This window comes from Neopsephotus bourkii, unplaced genomic scaffold, assembly GCF_033783945.1.
Source record: "Neopsephotus bourkii isolate Nb327-2 ecotype Australia unplaced genomic scaffold, CSIRO-AGI_Nbou_v1 NB_1820, whole genome shotgun sequence".
Taxonomy (NCBI): Eukaryota; Metazoa; Chordata; class Aves; order Psittaciformes; family Psittacidae; genus Neopsephotus; species Neopsephotus bourkii.
The window spans coordinates 4,749,465-4,773,780 of record NW_026902293.1 but is presented as its reverse complement, the minus strand read 5'-3'; the positions used below and the strand labels follow the sequence as shown (position 1 = coordinate 4,773,780).

The following is a 24,316-nucleotide window of genomic DNA, read 5'->3' as shown; positions in this document are numbered from 1 at the left end:
GGCTGTAGGAACTCTCAATTGCGGTTGCTGTTAATAATAAGGACACAATGAGAACATTTGCGTGATGACTGGAAGAGGTGTCTGGCAGCTTTAGAGCTGCAGAGTCAACAAAAGAAAGAAAAATCTCTAGGTGCATTATTATTTAAGAATATAAGGGGTGCCTCTAAAAACAGACATTTACTGTTAGATGATGCAAATAATTCACTACTGACCATAAACACAATGTAAAGCTCAATGTTTTTATAATTTTTTACGTATTAACAGCATTATATTAATAAACCTCTTCTAGTTGAACCATACTGGTCTGTCACTGGTTAATGATGCAGCAACTACGTCGCAACACTGAGGAGGGGCCTCAGCATCGCCAAGCCCGCCGCCTCTCTCCAGGGACGGCCCTCAGCGCCCCGCCGCCGGAACTACATGTCCCGGCGTGCCCCGCGGCGCAGGCGGGCAGGGTGCTGTGTGGCGCCGGACTGAGGCGGTGGTGGAACGGTTGGTGCTGGCAGGCGGCGGGCGGCGTGGCTATGGGACGCCTCGTAGGGCTTCCTGACGGCCCGGCAGCCACCCTGCTCCTGCTCCTCTGCGCCGCCGCAGCCTCCGTCGTGCTGTGCGGCCGCCTGGCGGGGGGCAATGAGAGACCCATCATTGGTAAGGGGCGGGTGGGGGGGGCTACCGGTCGGACCGAGGGTTGCCTCGAACCCTGCCTTCGCTGTCCTGGGCGAGGGAACCCAAACCGGCGTTTACTGTGAGGGTGGTGAGGCCCTGGCACAGGTTGCCCAGAGAAGCTGTGGCTGCCCCATCCCTGGCAGTGCTCAAGGCCATGTTAGACAGGACTTTGAGCAACCTGGTGTAGTAGAAGGTGTCCCTGCTTATGGTAGGAGATTGGAACTGGATGAGCTTTAAGGTTGCTTTCTACCCAAACCATTCTATGAAACCCTGTCAGTTCCTGTGTGGAGTGAGCATGGGTTTGATTAAAGCTTTTATCAGTAATGTTACACTGTATATACCTTTTTAAAAAATCTTAACTGTAGCTTATCTAAAAGGAACTGTAGTACTGAATAATTAAAGCAGAGAAGCTGAGACTTAGGTAATGCGTGTTTGGTGCCTTGTGACTAGGCATCGTAATTGATACCCCAGTGTCTCAGTGTTTGGAATTCCTTCAGGTGGTAAATGTTATGCACGTAGAAAACTGGAGTTTAATTCTGTTTTAAGTGTGTAGCATTTGCTGTTTGTATAGCCCTAATTTTCTGTCTTGGATCCCTCAGGGATATTGGCACAGGAGTGTCACTTTGATAAATTCCACAGATTTGGAAGTTCCTATATTGCAGCTTCATACGTGAAGTTTTTGGAATCTGCTGGTGCCCGAGTTGTGCCAATAAGGTAGATTTTTATATCCTTACAAGTGGGTAATAATTGTTTAACTTAACGGTATTATCTTAGAGCTCAGAAAGCGGTTGTGCTGCTTTTGAGAGTGTTTTAAAGCTCCTCGATGACTATTTGAAGATACCACAATCTGCAGGGAGTTTTAGAAGCAAACAGAATAAAAGCAGGCTGAAACATGCTGCTATTGAAGCATGTTATTGTATGTTAGAAGAAATATTAAGAATTACATTTATTTGAAATTACTAGGTTTTTACCTGTAAAATTGCCCGCCAGAGTTTGCATCCCTAGTTTCTTGAAGTTAGGTATATTCAGTCTGATGTGTAGCACCCCACAAACACACATCATAGATATCTAGATACATACATACTGTCTTTGTCCCATTGTGTAGTCCTAGAATTCAAGTAATGGAGAAAGGCTATCAGTACTCCTTGAAGAAACCAAAGTCCAGTTCTCAGACAGGGGGTTGCTAAGTCCATGTGGTGTTTTATGTTGGTTGTTGGTTAAAAAGTAGCAAAGTAGCAGAACTGGCATAGATAGGATGTATATACACAGTCAAATAAGAGCACCAGTTAAGTGCATGAATTAGAAGCAATGTTCCTCACGCAGCTGGCAGAGCTTTCAGAATGTTTGCAGACCAGAAGCTTCATGCATGAATGGAGGCTTCTAAATCTGGCAAAAAAGTTAGATGTAGCAAAGCTGAACTCTTTGAATATGCCCAGTGTATCAGTTCTGCAAGGAGTGTTGCCACCTTGCTGGTTTGCTGACATTTTGCTGATGCTGAGAACTTTCTCATCTTTGCACCTCTTAACTACATCTTTGCTGAAGAATGGGTGTGACCCACTGTTTGCAGCTCTGCCCTTCTGGGAATCAATTGGAAACCGGAGTTGCCAGTCTGCAGGAAATAATAACCATACCACTCATATAAATGTCAAATACAAGTGCCTTCAAAGGGGTCTCTTAGTATCTAATCTTGAACTGTACCTGACAGGGCCCTATTGTCAATTCTGTGGGTTGAGCTCTTTCAAGTGGAATGTTTTGTTTGATTTGGGTCTGTTTTATTCTGTTGAAAGCATGCTTTCTACATGTTTTCTGTGTCTCACGTTTCTGTTAAATAATGATGACATTTTTATGGTTAAATATGCATTTTTCATATGTATTCTGTAACTATATTCTTGGTGTTTCAGATTAAATCTTTCAGATGAAGAATATGATAAAATATTCCACTCTATTAATGGGTAAGTTTTGAGCACTGTTTTTTCTGTTGAAAGATGTGATAGTTCTGGTATTGAGCTTTGCTGTATTCCCAAGGACACTTACTGCTCTCTTGAGAGGTTGGGCTGAGTGCTTCAGACACGTAAATACATTCAAAGACAGAGCACTATTTCGTTCAATGCCGATCTGCTGACTTTCCTTCCTTGACGAGCACATGTCAGATAATCTGCAACAGTGCCAAGGCTCATCCTGACATTTGCCTGTGCTTATCTGCAGGCAGAGAGAAGTGGCATTATAGTGATTAACAAGTTTACAGGTGAAAACCCCACTTCTTTGTTAATTTTTTCTTCTTCCTCATTTGAGTGGTCCTGTTAATGTTAATACTTAATAGCACTTGCTAGGTGTTTTATCCCTGTTCTTACCCTTTCTTGCTTCTTCTTCTTATCTTCTCTATCACAGAAGTTTCTGTTTTGCAGTCTTTTCTACCCTTTTCTGTATGGGTCCTTTCTCTTGTTGCTTGAATGGCCTGTCTTTGCCTGTCATGGGTCTGTGGCTTAGGTCTTTGTTGTACAAATATTCTAACTTTCCAGCTGCCCTCTCACTTCAGGAGAGTTAAATCAGCTGATGCTACATTCACAGGCTTGATTATATGTAAGCCTGTAGCATGTGGTTGTGCTACTTGTAGTCATGAGATCAGCATCTTAAACCATGAATGTTTCTGTTAAGTTTATGCATATACTACAATATTAATCAACATGTATAGAACTATTAGATTTAGCCCCATGGCTGTCTGAGGCGAGTATTGTCCTCTTATGCTCCACATCATGCCCTGTATACTAAGACATGGGTCTTGTGACATAAGCAGATGTAAGACAGTGACATTTTCTCCCCATGTGGCCTTTCATGTTGGAGACAGAATTAATAATTTCATCCCTTTCTTATGGCTGCCAGCCTCTCTTTGGTTGCTACAAGAACTTGTACCAATGGGGTCTTCCATTCTTTCTACCTCACCATCTACCTTGATGCAGAAGAGGGTGTTAGGCAGTTAGATCCAGTTCCCCTATACTTCTGTCTTTGCAGTGGCTGACGTTTTGATTTGTGCTGTGTAGGTGGGTAAGGCCACTCTAGATTTCCTCTTATTGCCCTCCTCTGTCAGCTAGTGGCTTCCACAGCACAGCTGTGTGCAAATAACAAAAAAGATCCTTTGAGGGAAGGCCTTTCCGTTCTGTGGAAACTTAATATAAGTGATACCTTGATATTTCATGTTGCAGGAGCTGAGCTCCAGGTTCTTTGCAGTTGAAAATGATTTACTTTGTATCACCACTTTCTTAAAATCGTGAAGTTTACTGTCTTAGAGACAGAATATTGTGAATATAGCAAGGTACTCCTGGGATAGCATTTGAAAGGCAGTGTATGTCATCAGCTTTAGCCAGTTAGAGATACAGGAATACAGGTAGTTGCATTTCAATCTGCTTATGGCAATGTCAAGCCATTATCATTGCTATTTAATGGGTTACTTCCTTTTAGCATTAGCAGAAATGACAGTTGTTTTTCCTAATTAGTACTGGCCAGTTTTTGGTTTGAACAAAAGGAACAGGTTAAGTAAGTTTTCCACTACGTCCAGGTAAGAATCACCTTATTTGTCTAATTTATAGAGATTATAGATCTCTGTGGAAATCTATGATCTGTTCTGAAAATATCTTCAGCTGTATTAATTTTGTATATTGGCACTGGAGAGTAATCTGATGGCAGGGTGCTTGGAGCTAGATGATCTTAAAGTCCTTTCCAACTCTAACTATTCTGTGATTCTATGAATACTGCTCTACTTTTTCATCAAGTATTTTGTGGCTTTTGTGTGATTTTGTTCATCATTCACCTTAAAATAAACTGAGTCACAATGGTATAAATGTGCACTCAAATGCTGAGGATGGTTTGATGTGTTAGTTGTTTCTAGGTGCATGTGTCTCACTGATAAAGGTTGCCATTTCCAGAGCACAGAAGTGTAGAGAAAATCCTTCAGTCATTTTGGTGAAAAATCAGCAGCTGGTGGATGTGGCTTGAGTAAATCTACTTGAAGTTCTGCCCTAGTGAGTTAGGGAATGCTCATACGTTCAGTTCTGTTGGTTCTGTGGCTGCTGTTTCAGTTATACCTGGAAGAGACATCCCTTATTACCTATTACTGCCTCTGATAGTACTTGATTACTTTCCATGCCATCATGCATACATGTGAAAACTCTGTTTTCCATGCCATCATGCATACCTGTGAAAAAGACTGCACTGTGTCTTTTTATTTTGTGGTGTTTGGGTTTGGGGAGTGACACAAAGAATAGCTGTTGCTGATTATTTACTGTAGTGGAAAAAGCTTGTGCACTGTTTGTTTGAAATTGTCCCTGAGATTGTTTTATTGTCTTCAGCTACATCGGATTCTGTGTAGCCAAACATACTTTTTTTTTTTCCTTTTTAATAGGAACTTTTGAGCTGTGTTGTCTGCAATAGGAAGGTTACTCTGTCAGGGCCACAGTTCTTCAGTTCTTCGTCACTAAAATCAAACAGGATGAATTAAGATCAGGGTCAGGATTTTAAAGTGGTAGGCAGAGCCAGCTAAGAGTCAGGACAGGATTTGATGGAGTCATGGGGTGCAACCCTTTTACATGCCATCTGAAATCTCTATGCTTTGTGTATTTTCTATTTACTCTCCTCTTCCTTACATTGCACTAAGCTTGGTCACTGCTTTGTAACAGTTAGTATTCTTCAGTAGAAGAACACTTAAGATTTAGGATATGAATTAGTTAAAGACTAAGACACCTAAACTTTGCCATCTGTGTGTGTGATAGCTGTCTAAACTGTAATTAATGTCATGCTAGTCTGTAGAGCCAATGGAGCCTAACCGGCTGACCAGCCTACTGGCTTACGTTTCTGCTGTAGAAAAGCTATTTGACTTTTCTGACTAGATCCCTGGAAGCTTAGATGACTATCTGTAGGTTTCTGAAATGTAGGTGTCTGAATCTAGACCTGAATCCTACCCTTAAAACCACTATCAGACCTTTCTCTGTGTACATTGTCCAGCTTTTAGTTTAATCACCATTGCTAATCAGACTCTTGGATGTTGCCTTTCAGGGTACTTTTTCCAGGAGGCGGTGTGGATCTTAAGACTTCAGAATATTCCAGGGTTGCTAAGATATTTTACCACAAGGCATTAGAGGTAATTACTGAGGAACAGTCTGTTCTTGTTATTGTCACTGTTCAGAGATCAAAGTGACAGTGAGGCTCATATTTTCATAACTCTGCATTGGCATCAGTGTGTTAACTGTAAGCCCAATAATAAGGAGCTTGTAGCTGGCTTCTGCATTAAAAAAAATAAATCATTTAATAGCTTAAAATTCAGACTTCTGGAACCCTCTCCTGTTATCTTGTGTCATGGTCTTAAACTTCCAATTTCTTCAGGTGAAAACAGTATTGTTTATTCGTTATACCCAAGGCTTATGGCTGTGTGGAACTTGCAATAGAGTAGCAGTTATGCCTTCAAAAAGTGAAAAGTATCCTTTGACATTAAATGTTGAACAAAGATATACATAAATGTAATAATTTGTATAAGTCCCATGACTAAAGTTTGAACTCAGAAGGAATTCTAGACAGGCTCTCAAATAAACCAATTTACAATAATAGAACATTAAGCCCTCCCTTCACCAGTATGTTGCAGCTGTGAAACACCTTTATTCTTACTTACCTATAAGTAGATTTAAATATATCTTCAGAGGTGCAGATATGGAGTCTACCATTTTAGCTATTTCTTTGCATTGATAACTGTAAATATAGCACATTTTTAAAGTAAACACTAGCTTAATTTACAGCATGAAGAAAGGTAGGAAGAACACTTGAAAGGTTATCTTAATTGTTAATACTTATATGATCTTTAGCTTCATTAAGAAAAAGATTGAATATCTAGAAAAGCTGTTTCTTTCAAAGAATGTCAGGAAGGTTTTGAATCCTTACTGGACATTTAATTCTCTTAGAGCATAAAGGGTGAAGTTTTTTTCAGTTAACTCATCAAGACATTTTGAAGTAAAATTTGCATTGTGGAAAGGCATGGAGATTTGCTGAGCTTTATATACAATCCCTATGATTTGTTAAGGATCTTCTGTACTGGAATAGCATAAAAATGTAATTTTTCTTCCTTTTTTTCCTCTGTACTGGCTTTATTTTATTTTCAGTTAACATTGATTAAAATAGTCACAGAAGTCATGTTTTGGAAAACTTCGCTCAATTCTAAGGGCAATTATGAGTAGTGCTGAAGCAGTTACTGTGATAGAAGCGTTCATCAGAGGGAGGAATTTCTCTTCTACCCTTGCTGCTGACTTCCCAACAGCAGACAAGGAAAGCACAGGCAGTGGTATTTCAGGACCAGTAAGCTGCTGCAGTTCAGTGATTAAGTTTCCTGCTGTTCACTTCCTGTGACCCGAATGTTGTTCTTTTATTTGTCTTCATTTGTGGTGATTGTTTGTCTGTTGCCTTAAACCTGAGTCTTGCAAAGTCTGTCTCACTTCTATGTGGGACAGTCTCACTTGTCTTTTTGAAACTGCTCATTGTGTGAAGTGCGGCCTCTGTCTTGGTATGCAGTACTGGGGCAAGGGGTTCTTGTGGTTTGCAGTCCTATTATGAAATTTTATTGACATTGCACAATGATTAACTCAGTTGTATATGTTGTAATTTTATGATCAGAGTGGCAGGTTTGTTAGATGGTAGGAGTGCTTCAGGTGAGTGAAAGGCAGAAAGTAATTTTCAGTTCATCATCAGTCAGGGTTGTTTTTTTTTCCTGTGGTATTTCTGCTAATTGTGTGTTTTGATTTTCATCTTTTGAGACTTCATCGGGGTTATAAAATACTGGTAGTTTTATTAATATAAAGTAAGCTACATTAGGCAAAAGTATATTGTCAGGTATGGAATTGATTGAATTTTATGGGTTTTAAAAATGTATGAGGGTTCATTTTCTGTTTGTTTGCAAATGTTCACAATGAGAAATGATGTGGTCTGGCTTTGCTTTAATATGAACAGAGGATGTGAAATGCTAATCCCCATCCAAGTCAATAGAATTTTACTAGCTGGGCAAAACCCCAAATGAAATACTGCTTTCCAGCTTTTAAATTAGTTCTTAAAATGTGATGTCTTGGGTGTTGTTTAATACATGCTTAGCCTACAGGCTAATGTTTATTGAAAAAAATAAAGAAAAAAAAAAAACAAAAGGGAGGGGTGTGGGAGCACAAAGTGGTATGGTTCAGTTGTAGTAGTTACTAAACCATAGTGTATTTTTTGCCTTTAGTGGCTTTATTCCTCACTTACATGAAAGACAGGCAGTGTCGCAAGTCCTGTGTCTAGCTATGCATGATGGGTAGTCATGAAGACTGCAGTACTCTTGGCCTTCTTTCTGTAAATGTTCCATGTTTTGCTCTGAGAAGAAGTAGTTATATGGGCTTTTATTACTCTGCTGCTAGTAATGCAATAGGGTAACATTTTTTTATTCTAAGCCTATAGTTTCAGCTGTTTCAAAAACGGCTTTTGAGCTGCAGCTTATAGGGATATGCGGTGTGATGCGTTATGCATAACCTAAAAATGTTTAGAAACAGGAGTTCTGAAACATCTCAGTCTCTAACATGCGATTACTACCAGGAATAAACCATACAATAATGGAGATTTTCATTGTGTATATGCACTGTTCCTAGTGAAGTGACAGGAAGCTAGTTGTGTTCTCTTTTTGCTTTCCTTTTCTTCTGTTTACTTTCTTCTCTTGTTTTTGCACTTGCCTGTCAATTCGTATTCTTTTGAAAGTGATTATCACTTTTTTAAGCTGTTTAAATTCACAATTTATCTTTTTGGAGCACAGCTCCAAACCTGCTAGTTAAGCAAGCATACAAGTATGTTACTTAGACTGTAGCCATGCTAGTAATAGGATTTATGTTTTCTTAATTCAAATGGGTGGGCACAGGCATTCAGACATTGCAAATGGCCCTTGAATGTGATCATAACATGTTTCATATAAAAGTATGAATTGTGATGAGTGGGCTTTCCCTCAAGATGGTGACAGGCTGGTTTGTGTCTCTTCTGATTGCCTTCTTTGCTGCTCTCAGTATTACTTATTGGTAGAAAGAACAGTGAAACTACTATCATTAGGCTCAGTTTACTGCTTCAACAGACATGTATATCCCGTAGCCTTATCTTTAAGGAGAAAAGCTAGGAGAGTCTGTTCATTTCAGTTCTAATTGAACTGTTAAAATTAATTTAGTAGCAGTTGTACTACTGCAGTAGTTTTATCTGTCACCTACACAAGAGAAAGCAAAAAGAGTAGGAAGTTCTCTTCAGTCTTCTTTCTGTAAATCTTCAGTGCTTTTTCCTTACGTTGTTGTTTTTTATTTTGAAGGCTAACGATAAAGGAGATTATTTCCCAGTATGGGGAACATGTCTTGGACACGAAGAGCTTACGTATCTCACAAGTGGCAAAGTTTTGCTTGTTAATACCAAGACAAATGGTTTTGCACTCCCTCTGAACTTTACCTCAGGTGAAAAATCTATTACATCTCCTATTTGAGTTTTGCTAAGAGGTCTTGTGTTTTGTTTGTGATAAATATGCAGGGGTGCATGTTTGGGAATTTTCTGATGATTATCTTGTTAAATTTGTTTCTTAATAAATTGCCATAACTATTTTCATAATGTCAGTGCAAATCTATCACTTGTAAAGCAGAGGTGTGAGCACAAGCCATTTGAAACCAACAGCAGTCAACAAAAAACACACTTATAGCTCTTTGAGTCATTTGATAATGTGGACCTACAAAAATAATGTGGGTTTAGGTTCCTTTTTTGTTACAGAGTTCATTGGTCCAAAACCTATCAAACTCTGAGAGCGGGTGATTATAAATTTTTCAAATTGCATCTTTCGTAATGATGAATATTAGCATTGTTGTTCCACTTCTACAGTTTTGAAATTGGAGAAAACCCATAAGACAGAGATGTGCCACTCAGCAACACTGGTAAAATCGGGGTCTCTGTTGCTACTTTATCCTTTAATTTGTGAGTAATACATGTGTGAACCACGTAGGATTCACAAATTCTGTCATTTGTGCTCACTGTGAATGGAAAGGTCACAAAAATGAGTGGCAAAGAACGATACTTGTTTTAATGGGAACTTTAGGTAGCGTTAATGTTGGGTCCTCTCTGGGTCAGGACTGGAGGACAGTGGTAACAGCATATTGGAAATCTGTTGTAGTTATTTAACTGATTTTCCTTGTAGCATATTCTAAAATCATAAAGTTATACTACAAATAAAAGTTTACTTTAATGCAGTATTTCATTTAATTTGTCTCCTGCTCAGTATTAATCTATGCAACAGACTGCTGGCAGCTTGGGTAATGGATAATACCCTTTTTTTCATTTTTCTTTCTAACAGCTGCAAAAACCAGTAGATTATTCAAGAATTTCCCTAATGATGTATTACATGCACTTGCTACTGAGCCATTGACATCAAACTTTCACATGTGGAGCCTTTCCCTGGAGGTATTTGGTCATTTTATTTCCTGAACACAAATGCTTTTGCTTTGTTAAAACTAGAATTAAATGAGGGAATAACACATCTTTCTCCTGATTCCTTATCACAGAATTTCACAAAGAATGAAGAGCTTCGTAATTTCTATAATGTTTTGACCACTAACATGAATGATCAAGTGGAGTTTATATCTACCATGGAAGGTAGGGAAACAAATTTCCTTTGTAAACTGTGACTGTAACAGACTAGTTCTTTAGAGGTGTTGTGGCATTGATGTTAGCTTGTACTGCAAGCTTGCTGTTAGAACAGCAGGGTGAGTATCAGGCCTGTCAGTGCTGTAGCTATGAGCAGCATACTCTGTGTGCAGGGATATTTTATCCTTTGAGTTCATGTCTGTGAGACTAATTACTTCTCTTGCCTGCTGTTCACCTTTCAAATGCACAGGTACACTTTAGCACTAGAATATGAGTCCTGTGACGTGAAGTGTACAGCACTCATCCTGAAGTAGTTTAATCCCTCTGCAGTGCAACATGCCTCTGTTGAACCTCGCTTTCTGTCTGTCTGCTTATGCTTGCATTCTTGAGATGCTCTGTATCTGTTTGTTGTACTGCAAGAACAGTTCAGAGTACTGAGGTAATAGCAACCTTCCTCACTGCTTTAGCAGCGATGCTGATAATTGCCTCCACTAAAAGCCTTTTTTGTTACTTAGCTTGTGGTGCCTACATTTTGCACAGGGTTTTCTGAGATCAAGAGACAAGTTAGCTCTTTAGGGAGGGGTTTATCTTGATCAGTGCACTGCTAGCAGCTCTACAGTAAGGCTCAGCTGTCCACCTGTGGGATTCTTCTGTATGGCCTACTGGCTGTTTCCCAGAAGTAAAGAATAGCAATTTGATCAGAAAACCTGATTAGGCTAATGACAGGCATCTCCTGTGCCTGCAAGCAGTTTATCACAGAGCAGTCATCATCTGCTGTGCTGCTCTTCTCTGTAAGTGTTAAGGACTGGCTTCCCCAGTATATCAGCCCTGGCACAGAGCAGATGGAGGCTGCCCCTGGATTGACTGGGCCTTCACAGAGATCCTAAGACTTGGGTCTGTCACATGGAACTGCCAGTGATATCCTGTGTGACAGTGAATATTGTATGTTGAGTGATGCTGGCAGTAGATGGGAAGTTTTGAGACTGATACACTTGTAACACTATTTTTGCTGAAGCAATGTATGTATATGTTTAATTCTGAAATGAATAATCAAAAAAGTGGTGTACAAAAATCTTGCATGGAATGAGACCTTTCTTTTAGAATATCCATTTTTTTTCTTTCAGTTGTACTGTGACTTAAGCAGTTTCACCTTGCTGCTTAAGCTTTTGTTAAACTGTTGATGTGAGTTATTCATAGCTTATTCTTTGAGTTCTTTTGCAGTAAGACTAAGCACATAATTCTTTAGGTATAGACCTTACTTACGTACTTTGTGTTTCTTACAGCATACAAATATCCAATTTATGGTGTCCAGTGGCATCCAGAGAAAAATCCTTTTGAGTGGAAGAGTTCACCAGGCATTCCACATTCCCCGTCAGCTGTAAGAGCATCATATTATGTAGCTGACTTCTTCATTAATGAAGGTAAAAAGTTTATCATCTATAAATGTCATTTTTTAGAGTGAAGCATTATTGAAAGTCTTTGAAGATGACAGACCTCTTTTTCAACTTTCAGAGTTCAGTACCTCTCGCTGCTTTCTGAGAAGATTACTCTGCAAGCTTTATAGGCTTATAAAAAACATGGGATACTACAAATAGAATGGCTTAGTAAAAGTGACATTAAAAGGCCAAGTATTCCACAAATTCTTCAGTGGACTGGCTGAAAAGCATTGTTTGTGCTTGACTCTCTACCATGTCAAATGATAAGTGTACATTTTAGCCTTCCTTGAACAGAGACAATGAAATTAAAAAAATACTCTGTTCATACTTACAGAAGTTTCTTGAGTTCCAGACTGAGTTATAGTCATTCATTGTATTCTTAGTTTTGCTTGCAAAATATAATCACCAATATTATAAATACTGCTTGGGCAGTATACAGATGTATCAAAGGGGAGCAGTGTGTTGCCCAACAGTTATGTACTCTAGACAGCACAAGAAGTTTTTTTAATTTTATAGAGCTTTTAATTTGTTTATACACTAAGAAGGTGGAAGTAACTAATGTATAAAATATTGATAATTTATGACACTTCTGTTCTATTTAAATAAGCAGGATATAAATACAGGAATATTCAAAGTGATAAAGCTTACTTTATTCCTTTGTTTATACTTACTGAACCATTCTGCCAAAATACGATTTTCTTGTTTTAAATTGACTATTTATGCAGTTGTCTTACCTGATTGACTGGCAGTATGAAGAACATAATCAATAACCTAATTGAATTTGGTCTCTAAATTTGTTCTCTAATCGGAAGAGTCACCTAAAAAGCAACAGTGATTTAAAGAAAAGCAGCTTGTGCTGACCTAGTCAGCGAGAGTGGTGTGGAAATAAAAGTTGTGCTTTGTACAAGTTCAGGGCTCTTTTTCTGCAAAATGTCGTTCTACTCCCCTTTGTGAAAAGGTAGCAAAATCGCACAAAATGCCTTGGCAGTATCCAAGAAGTATCCAGAAGCTTCCTCTATTTTAAGAATTTTGATAAGGTACTTACAGGATACTAAGACAAAAATAAAGGGAAAACCAGGAGAAAGTGTAGTGTGAGTCTGCCTTTTCTTTTGTACTCTACTGCTAGAACGCAGCATGTTTCCTGGTTTTGTTTGCTATGTTCACTAGTATCTGCACTCTGTATTACAGGCACAAGTAAGCTTGCTCAGGCCATTGTCCAAGTAAATGTGTCAAAAAAAATAAAAGGGCCAGCTCTGCTTGTAAATCCTGCTGAGGTACAGTGCCTGTGGGTTCTTTTATATATGTACACACAAGTAATGAGCTCATGCATGGTACCACACAGATGTGTCACTAGCTTTTGGAGCTGTTGACCTTCAATTCTAGTAGAGTAAACTTGTGTCAGCCAGCTCTGTGTCTGCTGCCATCTCACGTACCATATGATGAGCTATTATCCTTCATCACCTCTCCAGTAGGTGTACAGCTGCTCCTACTGAGTACTTCATATCTTAACGCTGCAATGAGTAATTGATGGTTTTAGCTGACATAAGGCAGAGCATCTTCTTAACTTGGAAAATAAATTATGGGTGAAAAACTGTTTTCAGCTGACAAAAATACACTCATCTATGATCACTTAATAACTAAACCATTCTATTGAAATACCATTTTCATATCCATACGTCCTTAATTTTAACTTGTGTAAAATTGACAATGGGATAAATCAGGAAAGAATTCAGGTTTTGTTTTGTTAATTATCTCATGGATAAATATGTTTGTACAGGCTTGGCTTTTAAATTAATAATTAAATTTCTCCCTCCCCAGTAATAAAATATGGTATAACCAGCTTTATGAAGATGCATCTTCACAGTTCTTCACATACAAGTTACTGTAATTTCATTTGCTGTTATACCACACAGAACAACTTGCTTTGCCAGGAAAGATACTGTCAAGTAGGATAACAGTAAAGTGATCTGTATTTTTACAATGTTTTACAGCCCGGAAGAGCTTGCACCATTTTCCCAGTGAAGCTGAGGAAACAAAAGAATTGATTTATAATTATACTCCAGTATATACAGGAACATTTTCTTCATTTCAGCAAATCTATTTTTTTGATTGAATATTGTGTCAAAGGTGTGGTGTTGCTATTTATAAATGGAATTATTTGCCAGCATTGAGTAATTAAGCTGATGTAGTGCACTGCACATGACAGAAAGCCAGCACAGTTCTTTTTCTTTGTAATGATTTATTCTGTTTCTTCTGCATTTGTGGACCATTAATATAAAGTCTATATTTAATAACATAATAATTGTCTTGGATCACACTTTTAGGGAAGCTGATGAAAAATAGCTTTTTCTTCAAGGGAAAAGGTTTTGATTATGCTTATGAACTTGGAAGTAATCATATTTAGTACAAGGAAAAACACTGTATTCATGTGTTTTAAAACATGAGAGTTATCTTTGTAAATGTTGTGGGCTATGATAGCATGAAAGGCTTAGATACATTGCTTAGGAAAATCCTATCCTTTTCACGTGATTTAACAAACGAGACTCTTGGGTTTGTCATAAATATGTGTACGTAAACAAGTTCTTGACAGGGGCTATTTTGTCATTTGAAAAATTGACAAAAGTAGTAAGGAGCATGACAGCAAAGAGACTTTTCCCACACCCCCCCCTGCCCCTAATATGCACACTATATCCATTTGTGAAACTGTTTCTCTTGTACATTCAGCTTTGTTTTGAGTGCTTATACCTTGTGAGGCCTATATAAATAGGATGCAGTGTAAACTAGGCATTGCAAGTCTCAGGTAAAATGGGTACATTTAGAGGGCATAGTTAAGTGCTGATTTCCAGTTTCTGTTCGTTTCAAATTCAGTTTTACATAACTGGAGCCAGATGAAAGATGTAGATGTCTTTTTTTATTAGTATTATTTGAAAGAATGTAAACCTATTTTTTTCTTTATGTAATCTGACTTTTCCTGTAGCTACTGGATAGAATTCTGTCTTTGTAGTAGTTTGGCTTTAACTTAAAGAGAGTGGTTTCTTTCTGCAGTGTTGGGTAGTTTAATGCAGCTAGAATTCAAACAGCAGATGAATGTGTATGAGAAACCTGTTAATGTTGACATGTGACAATAGCAGTTACATTTGATATCCTGTGATACGTTTTTTCTTTTTATACCTTTGCTTTGTTGCACACTTAGTGAAAATTGTGTTCAGTGATTTTGTGTGGTGTCCAAAAAGGAATTAAGATGAGACAATCAAATCTAACTTTTCCTCTGTTGCACAGCTTCCAAACTCTGTTAACATCTGCAGGGATTTGGAGTTTTATGAAATTCAGGTTTATACCACAGCTCTGTTTGTAGTATGTTATACTCTCAAGTACCATATCTGAATAAAGCTGGTACATTTCTCAGGTTTTTCAAGTGAAAGACTTTCCTCTTGCTCTTTATCATGAAACAACTGTGTAAGAGAATGTGAAATGCATTTATTAAAAAACTAAGGAGACGTTAACTGTGACATACCAGAAGGATGCTTGCCAGGTAATTACTAGCTTAAACATGATATTGCAGGTTATTTCTGCATTTGTCAGATCAGTCAAGTTCAGTAAATGGAACTTGTTTTAATATAGGTGACTTTATTAATTTTATTAGCTGACTCCTGAGTAGAACCAAGTGTAAAAAGAGGATTACACTCTACAGTTGCATACAAATGTGGCAGCTAAGCTACTTACAAACCCAGTCCAGTCTTCTACTTCTTGTTCAGGCTGAATTCTTAGGAATATCTGTAAGAATTTGCCTAAGTAAGGAGGGCAGGGTTTAGCATTAAAAGCAGGGATCAAACTTGTAAGTGAAATGTCTACTAACTGCTGTGGTAGTAATTAGTTCCTAAGTCTGTAACTATAACAGTATTGTGTGTAATGTGATGAGAAAGCATTGTATTTACTATGAATTTGTCTGTGTCTTTTCTTAATATCTTTTATCATGTAAAGCCTTGTAAGATTTTTCTATGATACATGGATTAAACTTTTATTCAAGCATATGTGTATTTTTGCTCTCATTTTAGATACCATGGATAAAGTATTAATGGTCGTTTTATGGTCTTTTATTTCTGTCTGTGACAGTCAGAAATCAGGATGCTTCTGTAACCTGTGTCTACTTGGTATAGAGTCAAGTAAGCATGGTTTTTAGGATTAATGTTGGAGAGAGAAGGAAAGGAGCCTGTGGCCATGCTCTCATCTTACTCAGAGTATGGCTATAGGCGCAGTAATCTTGCTTGCTGCTGTGTGGGAAAAACATCCATCAGCAAGGAAACCCTGTGTGTCTTGCGGGTTATAGGAAGTGATCTTTAAGAAGGAAAAGCTTTAAATGGTTTTCTCCTTGTACTGTACTGCTTTTATCACTAGATGGCCTACAAGAACCAGTGTTTTGTGTAATTTTGTGATCTGGTGGTGTGGTGTCTCAGAAGTTTAAAGTGACTTGTTGAGTAGAATATTTACTGTACTGTGCTATTTAATTATGTACCAGGGTAGCTGGGAAATGAGGAAGAAGAAGGGAGGAGGCAGAATAATATTAGAATGTTTTGCTATAACTGGACATATTGGCAGCATTGCAGTGGAAAAACAAGAGTATACGAGCACAGAATTATTTCATCTGGGATTACATCTTGTTTCCACTGAATATTTAACAGGTTTAAACATTAGCTGGAGGTGACTGGAGTCATCCCTATTTTCAGGTGTTGTTCCCTATAGCTACAGAACCTGTCTTGGTTCCCTTTTCTATACATGTGAAGCTAGCTCATGCAAAACAGCACAACTTATTTGGGAGAAACTGAGAACCTGAGTTTAGAAAACTTTTGACTAGGAGGTAAGAAAGACCAGTTTGAATTCCTTCAAGTAAAGAAGAAACTACAAGGAAGAAACATCTTTAGTACTCTAGGTACTGAGTTAAAGAGTCTAATCCACAGGCTGCATTGGATTAGGGTTAGGGTGAAAACCTGAAACAATGCACCCAAAACCCACCGCTTCTGGGCCAAAAAGCTATGCAAAATTCCCGAGCAAGGTGGTGAATCCAAAGCAGAGATTCATGTCTGAGCAAGCCATGACCCTATTCCCACTTTAATGCTGGCTTATTTTTAGGCTAATTTTTAACTTCTTTCCCTTTGATATTTCTGTCACTTTATTCATTGCTGTAGGTGCCATTCAGCAAGGCAATATTGAAAGCTAGGCTGTTCTTGTACCAGTTCTGGGCAGATTTCCATAGAAATTAGTGGCCTGTTAGGGACATGGTGGTTCTTTTCCTGGAACAGGGAAGAAAGTATGGGGACCGTTTGAACAACCAGGAAGAACAATAATGAATGGTTTCACGATTGTGTTTTGTCCCTGCATTGCCTTTGTGAGGCAGGAGTCCTGAGGGGAGAGAAATAGCTCTCTGTGTGTGTGAACAGGCATCTGAAGACTGCCTACCAATGCACACTCAAGAATGTTTGATTTTGAAGGGGGAGAGTGTACACAGAAGATTTCACAGTCACTTTTATCATGGTAATTAATATTTTATTTGGGGTTGGTTTCCGTCTGTGGAGTTCACTCATGTATCTGGTGGTGGTGTTATCAGAAAAGCTGTAGGAGTTGGCTGGTGTTCAAGTGCCATTAAAGTTTCTAAATGCCTGTTCAAATTACTCTGGTTTAAGTACTTACATGGAAGACAGATTGACGGATACTGGGAGGTGATTGATTACCTAACCTTGTTAGCCTTGTGTCTTTTCCCAAGGCAGGGCTTTTCTCAAATCCAGTCTTTATTTATAGGGTAAATAGCAAAGAATATCCTGCCCGGAGCCACCTGTTGATAAGCATACTATTCCAGCTTTCATCACTTCCTCATAATGCTAATATCTGTTTCACAAAGTAAGCAGTGTGTTTTAACAGCCAACTTTCTCTGTGAGTTCTTATATAGCAAAATATTTTCAAGACCCTTTCATCCAAAACTTGCCCAGACCATCTAAAAATAGCTGTCATTATTTGAAAGAGCACTTGACCAAGGCATTTGCTCCAAACTTAAGCAAAACCCCTCAAATTATTTTCTTTGTGATTCTTAGAATGAGCAAACATCCCTTAGAACCAAGCTTCTGTAACTGAAAGGCAAAAAGCAAACAAAGTAAAAGGCCGATAGGCGTAAATTATAGCAATTGTTGTTTCCAGTCATCAAAGCAATTGGTTTGAGTACTCTGTACTTCACAGCCTTCCTCTGATGATCGGGACTGGAAGGTATTTCGCTGTGGTTTTGCAGTTATACAAGTCCAAGAGCTTGTTTTATATGTGTAGTTTCACTTGTAAAAAGTATTTCACATATTTCAAAGCAGTAATTTTCCTGAAGAGTACATCAGCAAAACCAGAAATCCTAAACCAGACATTTTCCAGCTAGGGGTTTCTTAGGAAATGAGTTTCTCTCTGTGACTTTCTCGAGGCACCAGGTTGTTATCGGGTTATTATCACCTGAATTCAACTTCAGACCAGGAAGTTTAAACTTCACATACCTGTACTTCACTGAGATTTACTCAGCAGCTCTCATGCTAGGCTAGCTCTTAAAGCCTGCTTTTCTCAAAAGACAATGAGACTTGTAAGAATGTGGCTCATTACCCAATTACTATTATTACATGAATTACTAATTGTTAATACTGTTATTAATAGAGGAGAGGCAAAGTGCAATTAACAGTTTATAGACAATTTGTGGGGTTTTTCCAAAGACTCCCTGGCAAAACGGAAGTACTCCAGAGATTTTAGCCAGACCCATTGTCACCCCGGATGGAGTTAGCTCTTGCAATCCTTCTAGGCTTCCAAATTTGTCAGTAGCATTCATACTGTTGTATCACTGGTGGAGTCTGAGGAAGGCTATTTGCAGCTTCTCAAAGCAGTTCTAACCATGTCTTGTATTTATGAGGAAAAGAGAGAATCCTGAAGAACTTTATTACCTGCTTTGCTTTAATTTGAGAGATTTGAACTGAATGTTTCTCATTAATATTTCAAGAAGTGTCTCATCCACCCTTTCAACCAAAAGTGCCAGGAAACCTTCTGTCTCTGGACAAGTTGTTTGCTCTTTCTGCCACTAAACTGAAAAAACCTGATTTTTGCCTAACTATAGACAGAAGCTACTTCACCCATCATCCCTAGGCTCGTAAGCTTTACTTCAGGTTTCTCAACTCCCAAGAATGAGTTTGAACACATCTCTGTGTGTTCCCACTTTAGTTCTTGCAGCCCACGCTATTTTACAGCTCCTTATGGAGCTTAGTTACTGTGCCATAACTTCCAGGCAGCAGTCACTACTTCTTCCAGCCACAGCTGCCATAGTCTTCTGAATTTACTCCCATGCCACTTTGGATGCTTGCAAATGAGGGAACCGGCTTCATGAACACACTAAATGCTTAAGCAAACCTAGAAGTAAAATGACCAGTGGACATGCTGGCTGGTGCCCAGCCAGCTGCACTGTGCTGAAGGGAGATGCTGGAAAGGCCATGGCAGCAGATTTGCCATCTGAAGCTGCAGCTTTGACTGTCCCAGCCTGAGCTATGGTTAGGCAGCCAGTACATTAATATAGATGTCTTTCATGGCCTTTTGTTCTTAACTATCAACATTCTTGCCCTCCACTGCATTTGCAACAGTTCCTTAAGAAAGCTGTTCAGAATCAGTCAGAGGTTTCCTCTCTATTTTCTGTACCAGGGGTTTGAGACACATGAAATGAATGAATCTGGACTGATTTCCAACTGTTTAAACTACAAGTGAAACACACTGTAGATATACAGTGGCTTTTAGCCTCACCTTAGTGCTGTAAGTAGAGAAAAGTTACGGTACAAATGTACACGTAACCTTATACATAAATTTTATTTTAAGAGAAGCTGATTCAGGTTACATAAGCATGGGGAATACCAGTCCAGGCAGTAACTCCAGTTTGAACAGCAGCGCTTGCTGAGCATCTTTTATTCCCCCCAAATTCCTCACTTGAGCATTTTGATAGTGGAGTCCAGGCGATTTTATACTAAACTATCCTTTTGGCAACTGTTTTCTGCAAAGGCTCAGCATAGGTGGTGATAGTCACACTAGGGCTTTAGTGCTAAACCACAGCAATGCCTCCTTCCGTGGCTAGGCTGTCTGTGGCAATGAGGCCACAGAACTGTGTGGGAGAAGAATACAAGTCACGTGGCAGCTGAGGTCTGACAAGTCAGGGTTTCATGAATCACATCCAATCTGTCATGTCTCACATTTAAACGTTTAGGAAAGTTTAGATTTCCCAAAAGCAGAGTAAGCCAAGCTCAAGGCTTATACTCTACACTGCTACATCAGTGAGCATGAATGGATGCACAACTATGCCATGTGTTTGTGCTGTTCACAAAAAGGATTTAAAATGATACTCAGAAAGGTCATAAGGTGCCAAATAATGTTCTTCCTTCCTTCATTCTTCATAAGTGTGCACTTTGAATTCCCAGGCATCCTATTTAGTGTCTGGGTGAGTGACACGAAGCAGATCTCTCCTGGGTCAGTTGTCCCCAGGTTGAGGAGTGGGAGCATGTTTATACAATGCCATTAGGGCTAGGGTTTACTGTGGGAAGAAAAAAAAAAACCTATGAAATAAAAAGCTGTCTCTAGAACAGAGCTTGACTGTCCTATGAGTGCCTAATTACAGGACAGATAACCCCATGTGGTAAATAAAGGGATAAACTGCCTGCATCCTCTACCTCATTACCACACATTACTTTTATTCCTTTAGCATAGCTTATCTCCTGCTAAGTTTGCCATGAGTTCATTGCAGGTTTTTTAGCTCATGACTATAATGTTGAAGAACATTATCCAGACAGATAGGTGATTAATTATGTCAGAAATAATTAATTATATGAGAAATAATTAAAAAGAAACACAATCTCATACTTTTATGAGTAGCAGAATTTTTGGTAGTTTTCTTGTTCTCTGTGTCCTGTAGAACTTACTGATAAATTATGATCTAGGTACCAGGACTTCAAACCAGACAAGAAAAATTCAAGAGCTTCATTTATGCAGTTTGAAATCAGACTGGAGCACTAAAAAACAGAGGCAATTAAAATTTGGGATGTCTCCTCTGCCTGATTAAACATCTGACAAGATGTGTGACTGACACTCCTCTCCAATCCTAATTTATTTGTTTAATATTAAAAAACTCCTCAGATGTATATAAGCCATCTGCTGTTCCCAGATTCACTGAGCCTTGGTATATTACGTATTTGCAAAGCATTTTCATTTGATACTGTTAACTACAGAAATCTGCTCATGAAAATTTCCAGTTGAAAAAGCCAATGGTTTCCAGACATTTCTGATTATGGACCAATCTTCTTTCCTCTGTGGTCCACAACAGTTCTATTTTGATCATTACAACTAGGATGCAGACTGCTTTCACACCAAGTAACACTGGCCAAGCAGCAGCAGCCAGGCTGAGCCCTTCTCAATTCACCTGGGACACTTGACCTCATTATTTCTTTAAGGCACTGCAGAAATCTTCACCTGGACATGGGGCCCTTGCTCAGCAGTGGAGCAGCCTGGAACCTAGACCATGATATGGTGAATGTCATGGTCTGACAACGCTAGGGTGATTGGGAGAGCATGGCAGCATGCAGGTAGTTTCAGATGGTGGAGGACACTATGTCTGCTGATGTGGTTGTCAGGCAGCCCGGGGAGGGACTTGCCTGGGGGAGCATCCCAGCTGACCACCTTGGCTCCCTGCTGCACAGCCTTCAGTGCTTCACACTGAAGTAAGATGAACCATGGTTTAGTACTGCCCCTTCCCCTCCGGCAAGGACAGGAGAGCCCACAGCCCTTCCTGGGCAGAAGCAGGGTTGCAAGGAGACATGGGAGGAAGGCCAGCCAGCGTCAGCTTCACGCAGACCTACCATGCAGCTGGTGGTGAGATGCTCTCCACTCTCTACCTTCACTTGCCTCCCTGCTTACTGGGCCTTCTGTGTGCTGGAAGCTGTTATATGTTTGTACAGCAACAAGCGTGCTGGGATTTGCTGGGACAGCTGCTGTAATAGAGCAAGCATATGGAAATGAGAAGGAATACATCAGTGCTGTAAAAGAAACTGGCCCTTAGGTCCTGGATGCAAGATGAAGCAAGATGTGGCAGTTGCAGTTGGTTAACACTGAGTTACTTGAGTTGGACTTCCCAGTTGGCTCTTGTTTTCCTTGATTTGAATAAGTACCTGTGGCTTTCAGTCACCTGCCTGCCTGACAGCTATAGCGTCTGAATGATATAAATACTTAGGGATTTCTTCTCAGCCTTATGGATCCAGGCAGGGCTGAAATAGCAGTGTTCATTGAGTAGCTACCATCTGACCTTCAGTGCTGATAATCTGCCACCACCAGGAAAATGACAGAAGGGCATGCATGAGGGAAATAGTTCCTAACCTGCTGCTCCAGGGACCCCATTATGGAGTACCAATTCTGTGGGCCTCTTCAAGACCTGTGAGGAAAAAGTGGTCTTCTCTTTACGTAGAGCTGCACCAGCACTTCCCATTCACATTGCAAGAGTAGCCAGGATGTGATGCAGATGCGTGGAGCAGAGTGAGCTAGACACATCTGAAGAGGTGGATGAGCACTTGCCGAAGCTGATGGATGCAAAAGAACGGCTGTGGGAGACTATCCAAATACCTTGTTGAGTCCAGGTACAATTTATGCACTCCTGTTTTCCTCATGCTTTTCCCATTTGCCATCTGTGCTTGCGCAGCCCTCCCTGCTCTTCATTCCTTGCAGAGACATAGCAGAAGGGGGCAGTGAAGTTAGCAAGCTGTGTATGTTACTGGCCACGCCGCAGCCTCTCTACTTTGAATTCCAGTGTTTGGATGCACAGTGCAGTATGTGCACTGCACACAGTATCACAGCCCCACAGGAAACTAAGAGATGTTGATATGATATGATGTTATATATTACTTTTCTAAAGTCTCTCACTTTTCCCCTGTGGGGAAAAGAGACAGTTAAAGCCCAGTCCTGTAAATGACAACATGTTATATTTAGTTCCTGAGCTCAGCTATGCTTAATTAGTTTATCCAGCTGAAAAATGAAAAAGCCCATGCCCTACAGCAATACGCGTTCAGGTGTAGCTCCTAATAACTTAAATCCTTTAATTTGTCCGTAAAGAACACCCATTAATGTTGTGTGTAAAGCAAATGACACAATCCTTTATATATAATCCGAATACTTTGTAGTCAGCAGCTCCACTAAATAAAATAAGTTAAATCTGAGTTGTTTCTGTGAGCAAGTGCTACATAGCTATTACTGTGCCCACTTCATAGAGGAGTGTGATACCAAGAGATTAAATATTACAGTCCATTAAGTATTATAGTGTGGGACACATGTCACAGCCACAATACAATTTGGGTCGTTAGGTTGAGGTCTCACTAAGCAGGCAGTGTTGCTTCTTCAGAGAAATCCCAGTGTGTCTTCTGTTTCACAGTATCACAGTAGATTAGAGATTGGAAGGGACCTCAAAAGATCATCTAGTCCAATCCCCCTGCCGGAGCAGGAACACCTAGATAAGGTTACACAGGAACGTGTCCAGGCGGGTTTTGAATGTCTCCAAAGAAGGAGATTCCACAACCTCCCTGGGCAGCCTGTTCCAGTGTTCCGTCACTCTCACTGAGAAGAAGTTTCTCTAAGGTTTCTGTGGTGGATACAGGCAGCTGAATGCCTTGCGATTCCCTAGCACAAAGGGAAAAGGCTTGTGTTTTCTTCTCAGTTTTCCAGACAGGCTTGGACCTCAGAGTCACAGATGTGTTAATGTAAAGTAAGTAGCCACATCTACTGAGGAAGGCAAGTCTTCATTCTTCTCCAGGAGGACAAAGACATATCTACACACCATTAATTACTAACGTGTGCGCTCAGGCAGGTTTTCATCAGTCATTTCAAATGTCATTCTAGCGGACAAAAGTGTTTTCAGAAGATAGCTTTTGGAGTGTGTATTCCAGGTAGCTCCATGAAGTCATCCGTATGCAATTTTGAAGCAGAAACTCTATTTATTAAGGAGGCCCCACTTCCAATATGCTGGTTAATATTATGCAAAATTATATGTCACACAGAGCAGACTGAGAGTCGTAATAGTTACAATGGATGAACAGAGTGAATCTCAAAAGGTAGGAAGCTGGTCTTGTAATGCATTATTCATGGATGGCCAAATTAATCTCAGAAGCTGGAAATAAGGGAAGAAGGTGCAATTCATAGCTTTTTTACTCTCCAAAGATTCTGACTCCAGTAACACATTTGCTTCACATGATCTCCTTGTTAAAGCAATCTCCAGAAAGAGGTTTCAGTGTGATTAGACATTTCTGTATTGTAAGTTTAAAAACTGGCACAGTTACCAACAAATGGATTTTGTTTTGCTGCAACAAACGATTGCTTCTGAACAGGAAATAACTTGTATTTTTTCTGATGAGGCAGGCATTTTAATTTATTTGTGTGGTAAGCCATCCTTTGGGAATATGAACTTTCTGGCAAGTCAGAGAAATAAGGATGATCCCTAAATGCATCAGTAATTTTGGACTGCAGATTACTGCTCCAACAAC

General features: G+C 39.5%; 1 protein-coding gene across 2 annotated transcripts; it reads left to right on the top strand.

Annotated features, from left to right (window-relative positions):
• Positions 1-82: 82 nt before the first annotated feature.
• GGH (gamma-glutamyl hydrolase) lies at positions 83-15,783 on the top strand. 2 transcript variants are annotated; one of them, XM_061342751.1, is made up of 9 exons: positions 83-648; positions 1,266-1,380; positions 2,568-2,618; positions 5,713-5,797; positions 9,008-9,146; positions 10,031-10,137; positions 10,239-10,329; positions 11,604-11,741; positions 15,163-15,783. In XM_061342751.1, the coding sequence occupies exons 1-9, from the start codon at positions 318-320 to the stop codon at positions 15,201-15,203; spliced, it is 1,098 nt and encodes a 365-aa protein (XP_061198735.1). In that variant the 5' UTR covers positions 83-317; the 3' UTR covers positions 15,204-15,783. The 2 variants fall into 2 exon arrangements, with proteins under 2 accessions (XP_061198735.1, XP_061198734.1); XM_061342750.1 differs by lacking the exon at positions 15,163-15,783 and adding an exon at positions 13,748-14,751.
• The last annotated feature ends 8,533 nt before the right edge of the window (positions 15,784-24,316 follow it).